The sequence below is a fragment of the Carassius carassius genome, chromosome 27, assembly GCF_963082965.1.
Source record: "Carassius carassius chromosome 27, fCarCar2.1, whole genome shotgun sequence".
In the NCBI taxonomy this organism is placed as follows: Eukaryota; Metazoa; Chordata; class Actinopteri; order Cypriniformes; family Cyprinidae; genus Carassius; species Carassius carassius.
In genome coordinates, this window is record NC_081781.1 from 8117557 (window position 1) to 8130407 (window position 12851).

A 12851-nucleotide genomic window follows, 5' to 3' on the forward strand; every position below is an offset into this window, starting at 1 on the left:
TTTCTTCAGCTTGATTTCAATAAATTAGGATAATTTTTAATAGTTTTAGTTAACAATAACACTGGATCAACCTCTTTGAAATTTCCGTTGTTCAAGGAATAGTATGATAGCAATGCATGGCTACTTTTACGTTACATATTTCGTTTTTTTGACTTACAACTGCTCAATTAAGATTAGATTTTGCTTACATATAAAAGAGACTCTTAGTTATTTCACTTTATTTGTCTGTATGTGCACTTACCTGTGCTTACAGTGTACGTACTCAAGGAAGTACTGGATAAGTTAACTACTTGGGTTAGGTTTAGGGTAAGTACCTAGTTATTGCCCAGTTATTATAATTAATATAACCAGTATATGAGTAACAGGACTATAAAATAAAGTGCTATCATTATTTCTGTAAAAAAAAAAATCAGGGAAGTATTTAAAACTGAAAAAAATATGAGTGTTAGCAATATTCATTTTGGGGTGAACTATCACTTTAAGTGAAGTGAAGTGAAGTGAAGTGAAGTGAAGTGAAAGTGACATTCAGCCAAGTATGGTGACCCATACTCAGAATTTGTGCTCTGCATTTAACCCATCCGAAGTGCACACACACAGAGCAGTGAACACACACACACACTGTGAGCACACACCCGGAGCAGTGGGCAGCCATTTATGCTGCAGCGCCCGGGGAGCAGTTGGGGGTTCGATGCCTTGCTCAAGGGCACCTAAGTCGTGGTATTGAAGGAAGTTAAAGAAACAGTCATTCATACGTTCTAACATCTTGTGTTCATCAGTCAGGTGCTGTAGTGTACATATAGTGGAAATGTTCCTTATAAGGATATTTTCCCCTTTCTGTGTTAGATCTGCCAGAAAGTAAAGGGCTCATATTCTCTGAAAGAATGTCTTTGAGTGCGTGTAATAGAGTTGGCCTGCTGCCGCCCACCCGGCCGGCACACAGCCATATTTAGCTATTGCAGTCAATGGAACTGGATGCATGCTTGGTGTCTGATGTCATCTCGTGATGCAAACCTGATACAATGCTGCTGTGAAGGAGAGCGGAAGAAAGGAATGAGAGGCAGGTTACTCAGACAATTTATAAACAGCTATCAGGGCATCTGCATACTGTCAGAAGACAAATTAGGAGTGCTGTCAGACAGGATTTCTGAAGTCACTTTAAAATAAAGGTCACATGCTTACATAGAAGGTGTTACCAGGATTTTGTTATTTTTGTAATCCACCGATTGAACGGTTACCTTGAAAAGACATTAATTTACAGACAGAACAATGTGCATAACACAACTTTTATTTTGGACACTGAGTGCTTTTTATCTTAATAGCAAGCAGTTTGACCAGTGCAGACCACCTTAAAATGACCCATGATTTTGAAGAAATTGGTGTTGTATGGTAACAATTACATTGAAGCAATGACTGCAAAGAAAATTCTCTGTGGTTTTACATAATTCTTCATACAAAGCTCTTTTTGTATGAGTCTGTGTCCATTTTTGTTTGTGCAAAACATCCACTATGTTTGAGCCCCCAGAATGTTTCTTCCCAAAGCTATTTTTTTGGGATTGTTCTTTTTGTCTTTTCATTTTGTGGAGAGTTTCAGTACACACATGCTTTGAATTAGAGACTCAAGCATTCCTGTAAACCTCATGATGAAATGATGACAACAAGCTCTTGAAGGACCTCAAAAATGATGTTGTGGCGTATTTATGCCCCATTAGGTCTGAAATGCATGCCATGCCCTGTACTGAGACATGCTACATTTGTATTACTTTCCTGCTGGGAAAAATAAATATTTGGCCATGTCTTCCGTCACCAGGACTTCACGGATTAGCTTCCAGGGGATTACATGTATAAAAATAGAGATTGTAGTTTTTAGTTTTCACGTTTTTCTACAGGCTGTTCCAAATCCAGCAGGAGCGCAGTGACATGTGGGTCGACTCGTGTTCTGTGAGCCAAAAATATTCCGTATTAGTATTTGATTAAAAACACATGAAGTGGCATAATGGGAGGATAAAAATAGTCAGTGGGACGCTGATACAGGTTTGCTGCTCTGCCGGCTTTCAGCACATCTGTCAGGTGGAGACACAAAAGAACATTTTCCCCAACCATATCCCGCTAGCAGCCATCACCTCATTAGCAGACTGATAGCATAATTTCAAGCTGATTGTCATAATCATAGCCACTTCTTCACACTTCAGCACAATAATGTGTCGGATCGCTCTGCAGCCTCATCCGGATGTCTGTCATCTCTTTATGAATGACCCTTCAGCTACAGAAGGCCCGCATCCTGCTTTCTGAGCTCCTTCAGGATGTGCTGTACCGCCCTTTCTGTTCAAAAGATGTTCCTTCTTCTGTGCAAGTGGGAATCAGTGAGCTGGGCCCAAATGTGTTGAAATTTTGGAGGAAGCATTGAAAAAGACACCAAGATTTCAATATGGTGCTCATTCTGCTCTCTTGCTCACAACGGTCTGTCAAAGTTGGCTTTTCCTGCACATAATCTTTTTTTAGTTAAGCAATTTTTTCAAATATTGGTAGTGATATTTTGGACAACTTATGACTTTCTTTTATATCACTAATCTTTGAACAGCTGTTTGGGGTCTGCAAGTTAGGAATGATATACATAACTTCACATACAATACTTTTTAATGAGTGTTTAATTAGCGTTGTTAGACGTAGTCCTTATAAGATGTTGCATTAACTTAAAGCAACTGTTAAATTTTGAGTTGTAAGTGTATGATGAAAATAAGTGTATCTAGTTTCACTAAGCTGACAGTTTTGTTTTAGTTTATCCTACACCCCGTTACTTTTTACCCCATAACCATTAACTCCATAAGCAATCCGCAAACGGTTCGCTCTATGAACACAATAATAAGCATTTTCAAAAAATAGGTATAATGAGGAGACCCTTTCACTCAGCCTTCAACCATCGATCATTAAAAGGACATTTTTAAAGTGTAAAAGCATTAACCAACTACTTTCAGCATACCATGAATAATTCTAAAGATCCCACTATTATCTGCAGTAATATTACAGACGTGTTAAATATTATTAGTTTTATATATTTCTATATATTTCATAACTATACAATTTACAGCATTCGCATGAAAACAAACCTGGAAAGAGACACTAAGATTCTTAGTGCATTCCAGGGAATTATTCATGGTTTATATACTAGATAAACTTGGGAGAGCAGACCACAAATGCACTGTATATGTGGTCTTTTTTCAAAAAATCTATTTTCTATATCACAGTATCCTGTATTTTTTTTATTGTAGTACTACGGTTTTAAAACCTAATGAAGTCATACTGTCTTTGGAATCTGTTGTAGTAAGTTGTTGGAAGACATCCTGAATCAGGCTGTGAGCCGCCTACTCTCCCTTAGCTACGGTTTCCTTGGTAACTGATGTCAGGATGGAGACGCCGATAAATGGATCTGCTGCATGGCTCCCATCTTTTAAGTCCTTCTTCCATGCTCGAGAGGGGAATGTTTGAGGGGAGGGGCTTGTAAACCAATTTTGCATCCATTGTAGTTTTTCCTATATTAAGAATACTCTAAACTGCAGTAGAACTGTCATAAACTGGTGCAGATTCCGAATTGATATAGGTTTTGGTCAATTGCCTGCTTTTTGATTTGTTTTAAAATATTTCTTTATGGGACTTTTTGACACTGTGGGCAGGTTTAACTTCTTGAAAGTATACTGGATGACAAGTATCTCTGAGTCTGCTCCAAAATATGAGAACAATCCCTGTCATGCTTTAATATGTCATTGCAGTGGAACAAAACAGAACCTTTAAGCAGCCATGAGTTTTGTTGAAAGGGGCTATTATATAAATGCACTGGCATGTTGAAGAGCTAGAGTGCTTGCTCAGACTTTCTGACATGATCAGAAAGAGGTGATTCTTGAAAAAGTACAATGAAAAAGGCCTAAAGTAAGCACGGCTTGCTGAACACCCCTTAACTCCATATTTTGGCCCCTTCAGTTTGTGCTGCTGATTATTTCAGAATGTTGTGATCTCCTACGCCAGGGAATGTGTATGTGTCCGATAGGATTAAGCACAAATAAAGCTCTCAACTAAAAGGGTGTGAACTGCACTTCGTTCTTATTTAAGCAACAAGGAGTGCACACATTTGATCCCATAAGTCCTGTTTCCTGTTGGTTTAAAGTAATGTTTGTTCTAAGTTTATTTTAGCAGCTTCCGAAAACAAGAAGCCCTTGATGATATTATGATCTCTCAACCCCTCTAGGATCATGAAAAGTTAACCTCGCCTAACCCGTATGTGTCATGGAAATTAAATATAGGCCTCTATTATCACATATCCATTTGACCCTATTTCTTCTAAGCGTTCAGTCAGCGCTCATCTCTATAGGGGGCTTGTTCTAAAACCCTATCCAGGGATGACTTATGGATGGCTCCGGTTTGGCTGCCATGGTCTTTTGGGGTAGTATATTATCACAGACATGAACAAGGCTTCTTCTGCTCTTTAATTACATCTCTGAGAGCATGGCTCAGGCTCAGCAGGGATTTTGGGGGAAGTGGGACAAGCTCTCAGAAATCCACGCCTCAACAGCATTTCATAATGGAGTGGCTCAGAATATAATCCTCTGGGAACCCAGGTACAAGAACAACTCTGAAACAAGGTAACTAAATTAAGCAGATCTAGAGAACTCGGGCAGTAGACCAAGCATATGGAAGCTGCTTTTGGAAGATCTACATACAGTATAGTGGCCCTTGTGGATTCAGTTAGCTCTTAATAGTTTTATTCCCCTCGAATTAACCCAGCTAAATTTGTCGGATCCTTTTCAGATGTGCAAGAATCGATCTTTTGAAGTCATAACTTAACCTATCTTTTTATTAAAAGCATCCATTGTGTCCACCATATTTTCACACTAACATGCCCCCAACTCGGAAACTCTGGACTTAAAGTTCAGAGTTTCCCACTCAAAATAGTGGCGTTCGTGTGCATTCAGTTCATAAGATATTTAAACACACCATCAGAATTGATGATCATCAGTCAACTAAAGAGAAAAGCCGAATTTGTAAAAGATCTCAATTGATAATTATTAGAACTACTACTATCTATTCAACACTATGATAATGTGAATTCTTTAGCTGTCACCTCTACTATGACCTGAATCATTGAGTCATTACATTTATATTAATTTACCTTGGAGAGAATTTTGTGTTTTTACTGATGTTGCACACATTCATTTGAGAATGAAGACTGACACACCGTTTAACCCATGGCCTGCACTCAACATTTATTTAAAATAGGGTACAGTACGTTCTATTTTACATCACTATTTTAAATGCATATACCGCGTTTTACTACATTTTTGGATATCAAGTGTAAAATTCAGCTTAAAGCTAAAGGTACATGACTTTAGTAGACAATCATTAGAAAACAGTCTGGTAAGGCAGAAGACAACAGCTGCTAGAGTAGAAGAGGTTTGTAATGCAGTCATTGTTCAGTATTTAATCAACTGTATATATGCAAATTCTGAATTAAAGTGTATTGACAATTTACTCACTGCCATGTCATCCAAGATGTCCATGCCTTTCTTTCTTCAGTCGAAAAGAAATAAAGATTTTTGAGGAAAAAAATTCTGGATTTTTTTTTCTTCGGATATGTAGTGCACTTCAATGGGATCCAATGGATTGAAAATCTAAACTAGAGTTTCAGTGCAGCCTCAAAGGGCTCTACATGATCCCAGCCGAGGAATAAGTATCTTATCTAGTGAAATGATCAGACATTTTCTGAAAATAAATAATAAATAATTTACTTTTTAACCATTATGTAGTCCCGTTGGAAAGGCAGAATTATACTGACCCAGTGTTTACGAAGCGAACATGCAAAGAAAGTTAAGAGCACTTAAAAAAAAAAACTATTTTGAAGTTGGAGGAGAAATTTTTTGTTTTTTTTTGCCCTACTCTACCATTTTGAATTGAAGTACACAAAGAAGTAACCGTGACTTTCCAAAGTAACTGTAATGTGTGAAATCAACCTGTTGGGTCCCACTATATTGAGAGAAATGTTCCTCCGTTTCTTTTTGACTGCAGACAGACATGATCATCTTGGATGACATGAGTGGTGAGTAAATTATCAGGAAATGTTTATTCTGAAAGTGAACTAATCCTGTAACTGAAAGGTAGAACATTTGATACAATTGGTATTTTGATATAAATGTGAATGGCCCTGGCTTTGTTCTGGGATTTGAAGTCAATTTCAATGACAGGACTGATGAGACAGCAGGAGTGACTGTATCGCTTCAGGTGTGGCTGCATCCGTTGGAGCCTTAAATTTGCATAAATTTGCTCTTGTGAAGGGGTCTTAGATTGAGGTGTGGTTTCCTATCTTGTTCTCTTCTTTGGAAACATGTGGAGGCATGATGTTACTGCATTTAAGCTAGAATTTGTCATGATGATGACTGTCATGCTGAGTGGAAGGTGTGTCTGGCAAAGAAATGACATTATGTACACCCATTCATACAAAAAGACGTGTGGGAGATTATTAGTCAGATGGAAAGAGCAGGATCACCTGTTTTAATGCAAACCCTGATGACGAGACCCTGATGTCTTATTTATCATCTATCCAGTTTCCCATGACAGCTGTCTCTGTTCACAAACACAGTGGGAGACGGTTTAAACTATTCAACAAAAAGTTAAAGTGGGTGTCTTTAAAAGAATAGTTTGAATCCTAAAATGTATCATCATTTACACACATTTCCATAGCTTTTCCCAATAGTTACCCGGAAATAATTATAGAAATATATTTAAAATGTACAAATATATATCCCAAGTTAATATTAAAATGTATATATTTGTTTATATAAAAACGTATATATTTATCTTAGTGCAGTAATTTATTTTTGATTAATTTTTATTTGTTGTTATTGCATGTTTGAAACATTATTTTTAAGTAATGACTTTTTTTTATGTTTCTTTAAAGTCAAATGTTACAAAAAAGACATGTTAAGGACAGCCTGGAAGATGAACCTTACATGATGACTCTTCATATTGTTATGCTCTCTGCATTTCATTTGCTTTCATTCATGAATGCTCTCCAATTTGTTCAGCCCCTTTTCTTCGAGTTAGGTCCATCTGTCCTGCTTCAGCGCCAGAGCTGCAAACAGCCCATTTTTCTTCGTTTACTGTCCCTGCTGTCCACAGTCTAAATGTCTCTGGCTCTCTAATGTAATTACACACTGGAATTCTGGGCATGTGGTTGTGCTGGATGCTGATTAAGCACAAGAGGACTGACAAGCAAATCTTTCATAAACCCTTACTTAGCAGAACATCTGCAGGCAAGCTGGTCTGGATGCGAAGTTGGCTCTTCTCACATCTCTTGTTACCCATTTGAGTGTGCTACCATCTAGTGTATGATATAATGTACTGCACTGCTTGTAATTTAACAACCATCGGTGGTACAACAGTGGTAGCATAAACATATTTTAAATTTAGCTCAAATGACTATATATATATATATATATATATATATATATATATATATATATATATATATATATATATATATATATATATATAATACACACACACACACACAGCGGTTAAAATAAGTATTGAACGAATCACCTTTTTCTCAGTAAATATATTTTTAAAGGTGCTGTTGACATGAAATTTTCACCAGATGTTTGTAGCAACCCAAGTAATCAACACGATACAAATAAGTTCAGAAATTAAGTTTTGTGCAATAAAATGGAATGACCCAGGGTCGCATACTTTGCTCAGGTGTGATTTTGGGACATTCTTCGACACAAGCAGTCTTCAAATCTTGAAGTTTCCATGTACCTCTTCCGTGAACTGTAATCTCTAGTTCTTTCCATAGATTTATTATTGGATTCAAGTTAGGTGATTGGCTTTGCCATTCTAGCAGCTTTACTTTCTTTCTCTGAAACCAAATGAGAGTTTCCTTGGCTGTGTTTTTGGGATCATTGCCTCGCTGGAATGTCCACCCTTGTTTCATCTTCATCATACTGGTAGATGGCAGCAGATCAAAAATTTCTCAGTACATTTTTTTTTTTCATTCATCCTTCCTTTAGTTATATGAATTTTGCCAGTGCCACGCCATAATGTTTTGAGGTGATGTCCCATTTGACCCAAATTTGGTGTATATTATGGAATCCAAAGAGTGCAATTTTTGTCCCATCTGACCAGACTATATTCTCCTTCTATTTCACAGGCTTGTCTAAATGTTGTGCAGCAAACTTTAAACGAGTTTCAGCATGCTTTTTCTTTAGCAATAGAGCCTTGTGTGGGAAGCGTGCATACAGGCGGTTGAGTGCATTACTTATTGTACTTATTATTTTCTTTGAAACAATTGTACATGCTGTTTCCAGGTCTTACTGAAGCTCTCCCCAAGTGATCCTTGGCTCTTGGACAACTCTTCTGATAATTCTTTTCACTCCTCTGTCAGAAACTTGCGAAGAGCACCTAGTCGCGACCGGTTAATGATGAAATGATGTTCTTTCCACTTCTGGATTATGGCCCCAACAGTGCTCACTGGAACATTCAGAAGTATCGAAGTCCTTCTGTAACCAATGCCATCAGCATGTTTTGCAACAATAAGGTTGCAAAGGTCTTGAGAAAGCTCTTTGCATTTACCCATCATGAAATGTTTCTTGTGTGACACCTATCTACACACTGGAATTGTGTAATAAGATGCTTTTTATAGGCCATCAGTTGAGAATGAACTAATATTAATTTCCGCTGACTAGGGGCAGGATTTCTTTCTAATTACTGATAGATTTCTGCTGGTGTCTTGGCTTTCCATACCTTTTTGCACTTCCCTTTCTTTGTGTTCAATACTTTTTCCCTGGGTCATTCTACTTATTATTGTGTATATGTATACGTTTCTTCATGCGCGAAGCAAATTTACTGATCCAAACTTTTGAATGGTACAGTACATTGTACCAAAACTACTGAATCCTAATCAGAATCTGATACTAAGGTGGTGTGGCAAACTTGTTTTTGATCTAACCTGATAAATAAAAAGTTGTAGGCTCACTGTGTACTTGGGCATTACCTTCTGCTCTCATGTGTCCTCAGGCAGATGCAAGAGCTCCAGCGTCAGAAGGAGCAAGAGAGGGAACGACTGGAGCGAGAGAGGCTAGAACGAGAACGCCAGGAACGAGAGATGCTGGAACGGGAGCGTGCTGAAAGGGAATGTCAGGAGCGAGAGCGACTGGAGAGAGAGCGACTGGAGAGGGAGCGTGCCGAGCAGGAACATCTGGAGCGCCTGGAGCGTGAGCGTCAAGAGCAAGAGCAGCTGGAGCGAGAACGCCAGGAACGGGAGCGCGCCGAGCGGGAGCTGATGGAGAGAGAGCGTGCCGAGAGAGAGAAGCAAGAAAGGGAGCATCAAGAGCAGCTGGACAGAGAACAGATGGACTGGGAGAGAGGGAGACGCATCTCCAACGCCGGTGAGTATCTTCATTTTCTCCAACATCTTTTCATAGATAGGACTGACAGATAAGATGTAGACGAGATGGGCTGGAGTCAGAAAATGAATGAGATTTTAACACGAACTAACAGTACAAGTGGCTTTTCTTCTGTTGTACACTATGCTTAGCATGCATTAATCCTTAATGTGTTCCGACCGGGGATGAACCAATATTAAAATGATTGCTGATTTCCTTGCCATGGCTGATAACCGATAAACAAAAGATAAAAAATCTGTACTATTTTGTCTAAAAATAACTCTGTGCTGTTCTTGTCAATGTTAAATCAGTGTTGTGAATGTAGGCACCACAGAAAATATAGTATACAAAATGAAGTCTGGATAGCTATTCATTTGGACATTTGATAAGAAAAAAGTGTTTGAATGAAAAAAGCAGGATCTCTATTATAAGAAAGCAGTATTCAAGAAATGGCTTTTAAAGGGTTAAATCTTTTGTAATCTAGAGTTGTCCCTTTAAAACAATGAACTGAGACATAATTTAACATCTAAAAATTGGCGGAAACAATTGACCAAAAGTTGCTTATATTGGATATCACAAATAAAAATTTATAAAAAAATTTAAAAGAATCAAATCCACTGATATCCGCTGCTGTATATCTCTGGTTCAAACATTTCCTTTCATTGTTCTTGCTGTAAAATATATTTTTTGGCCTCTAGATCTGTGTAAAGCTGTTGTTTATATGAAGGAAAGGTCAGCACCTCCTCGCGTTTTAATATATCAATATGTGATCTTCTCCTGACGTGTCCATCTGTCAGTATGTTGGAAGAGTCTGAATCAACAGCTTGAAAGATGACAAAACTCAGGGAGAGCTGAACACTGACCACGTTTCCCTCATGATATCCTGTGTACAGCCCACTAGTATTATGGGTAACCTGCCAAAACTCAAGAATTTAGGTGACAGGCGAAAAAGGCTATGGATCTTTAGCAGCTGTCAACACAAATGTTACTGTAACCTGTTTAACTTTTGTAATTTGAGTTTATTTTTATTTTTTTTGTCAGCCATCAGGGTTAGATTGGATGCAAGTTAGTAGAAAATTAAAGGAAAGTTATAAGAATTGAGTTTTTTTTTTTTTTTGCTTAGAATAAGACATTGTTCACAATAAGACTAGGAACCTTCATTAAGAAACTAAACAAGGTCATTTTTCATAAATGCAGATTGCATACATTGCTCAGAATCATGTGCCAAAAATAGACATTTTTCTTCTGAAGATGGGGAGGCGAGGTTTATTCCACAGATAATGTGTGGGAGGTTAGTCCTCAGGCTTTGATAGACACAATTGTCATTTCAAGTGTTAAACATTTGAGCAGTTTAGCTTAGTTCATGTGTGATCATGTTATCAAATAATCGGTGTTATTTGGTAGTGATGTAATACTTTGTTCCACAGCAGAGATGTCAGAAACCCTTTAAATGCAGCATCGATTGTTTAGGAATGTTGAATCTAAATTACTAACACAACTGGTCCAGTTACACATGAATATATTGGCAATCAGATTTGGGAAGGAGACATAATTTTACAGAAAACGGAAGCTTTATTCACTGGCAGTGATTATTTATATATTAGATTAGAACAGTAAGGTGTTTTTTTTAACACATGCATCCAAATGCTCTCAAGGAAGGCAAGAATAATGTTTCGTGAACACAAATTTCTGACATAATGCTACAGTGTCGTTGTTGAATATGAGATGTTAAAATATCCAAAGTTTGTTAAAATTGTAGAAACGTGGTGTGTCTGATTAAAACACTGGAAAAAACACCAGTCCTTTGCTCTTTTATTCCATTGGATATCTATTATACAGGGGATATTGTAAAGGGACAAATGAATTGTGGGAGATGTAGTACAGAGAAAAAATAAGAAAAATTATAAAAAAAAGAAACATTTTTTAAAGTACATTCTGCTTTGACAAATCATTGTACAGCTAGACTGAAGCTGATGCATTTCTCACTGCGGTGTTGACTGGCTGGCGCTCTGAATGTTTTATTCTGAGTGTTGAATTGAGAGCGGATTGAGTTCTCTGTCTGGAAGGACGTCTGCATGGCAGTTGTATTTTTAGTGGATCTTGTCTTGGCTCAGTTACTTTTCTGAGTCATGTCTTGGAGAATTTTGCTTTTGGCTGAGAATTATCAAAACAAAAATACACTGAGATTTTGGCAAATAGGTATAACACAATCTGTATCATTAGTTGGAGCACTAGTAGAAATACAGGCACTAGGTTTTGGTGTAAATGGATATTTATAGCCAAAACGATCAGCTAACCTTTCACTCTTTCATTAGTATTTTAGAGCAGTATAACTCATTAGTACTGTATTAAAAACATTATGTGAGGATCTTAGTCACAAGTTGATTTAATACATTTGGATTAGTCTCTCCGGAGCACAGCCGATAGGTCTTGCCATGTGACCGCCTGTGCTTTAGGAGTGGAAGAATTTTAAGTCAAGTCACTTTGGTGAACATACTGCGCTACATAATGGGTAATATGGGTCATGTGCTCTGCTTGTCAAAGCTAATAGTGTGGAAAGGCAGAGGAGGAAAATGAAATGGAAGAAAGCAAGGTACTACAGATAGGTTACATTATAATTTAAAACAATGAATAAACAGAAAACAGTGGCACTTAAGTCATATAGCCAGTGTGAATAATAGAAAAGTGTTAATAGGGAGATGACCTGAATGTAGGGCATGATAATTTGTGTTTGCCTGTGTGTTGTCATGTATTTTGAAGAATGCTCAGGGGGGAGTGATGGGCTTCACGCAGCAGGAGGGCAGCTGTGTCTGCAGGCTGCTTATGAGAATCACTAGAGCAGAAAGATTTGGCCAACATATGGCAGGCAGTGACTCTTACAGTGCAGTCTCATCATAAACCAAAACATACATTTACATGCATTTCATAAACACCCTTAAATATGTTGAAAAACGTATTGCGTTGAGTCAGGGCCCCTGTTACATATACTGTATAAAATGGAGTCTTGCACCTTAAGCTTGGTTACTGGGTTAAATTCAGTGTCTCAGTCATATCTTTTACTGTAGAAAGTGCAAGTTTTCATTAGCAATTTCTTGGCATGACGAGAGTGGATGAATAGCCTGTAGCAGGTGTGTGATGATGCTAAGACACTAACCTAACGTGATGTGCATCCAGGATTTACAGTAACCCTTCGGTGCTCTCTCCTGAAAGTACTACATGCTAAACTAGATGTTTGTGTAAATGCCCACATGTGTTGAAATTGATCCATCTTTTCTGGTTCATGATGTTGTCAACAGCTAACCGATTGTACTAATCCAGTGTGTTCCCTGTTCATAGACAAAAATAAGTACATATGATGGACTTGTAGGTCTCTGCTGGTTTTCTTGCTTCATTTGCCCCCTTTCTCTCTTCTGTCTCCTTCCCCCT

General features: G+C 37.8%; 1 protein-coding gene across 8 annotated transcripts in view; it reads left to right on the forward strand.

Moving 5' to 3' along the window:
- The window catches only part of LOC132106610 (protein enabled homolog), a 102512-nt gene that overhangs the window by 79642 nt on the left and 10019 nt on the right, over positions 1 to 12851 (forward strand). For all 8 annotated transcript variants that reach the window (XM_059512447.1, XM_059512446.1, XM_059512445.1 and 5 more), the window contains exon 5: positions 9058 to 9428. In XM_059512447.1, coding sequence (XP_059368430.1) covers positions 9058 to 9428 — 371 coding nt within the window. The remainder of the gene's footprint in view (positions 1 to 9057; positions 9429 to 12851) is intronic.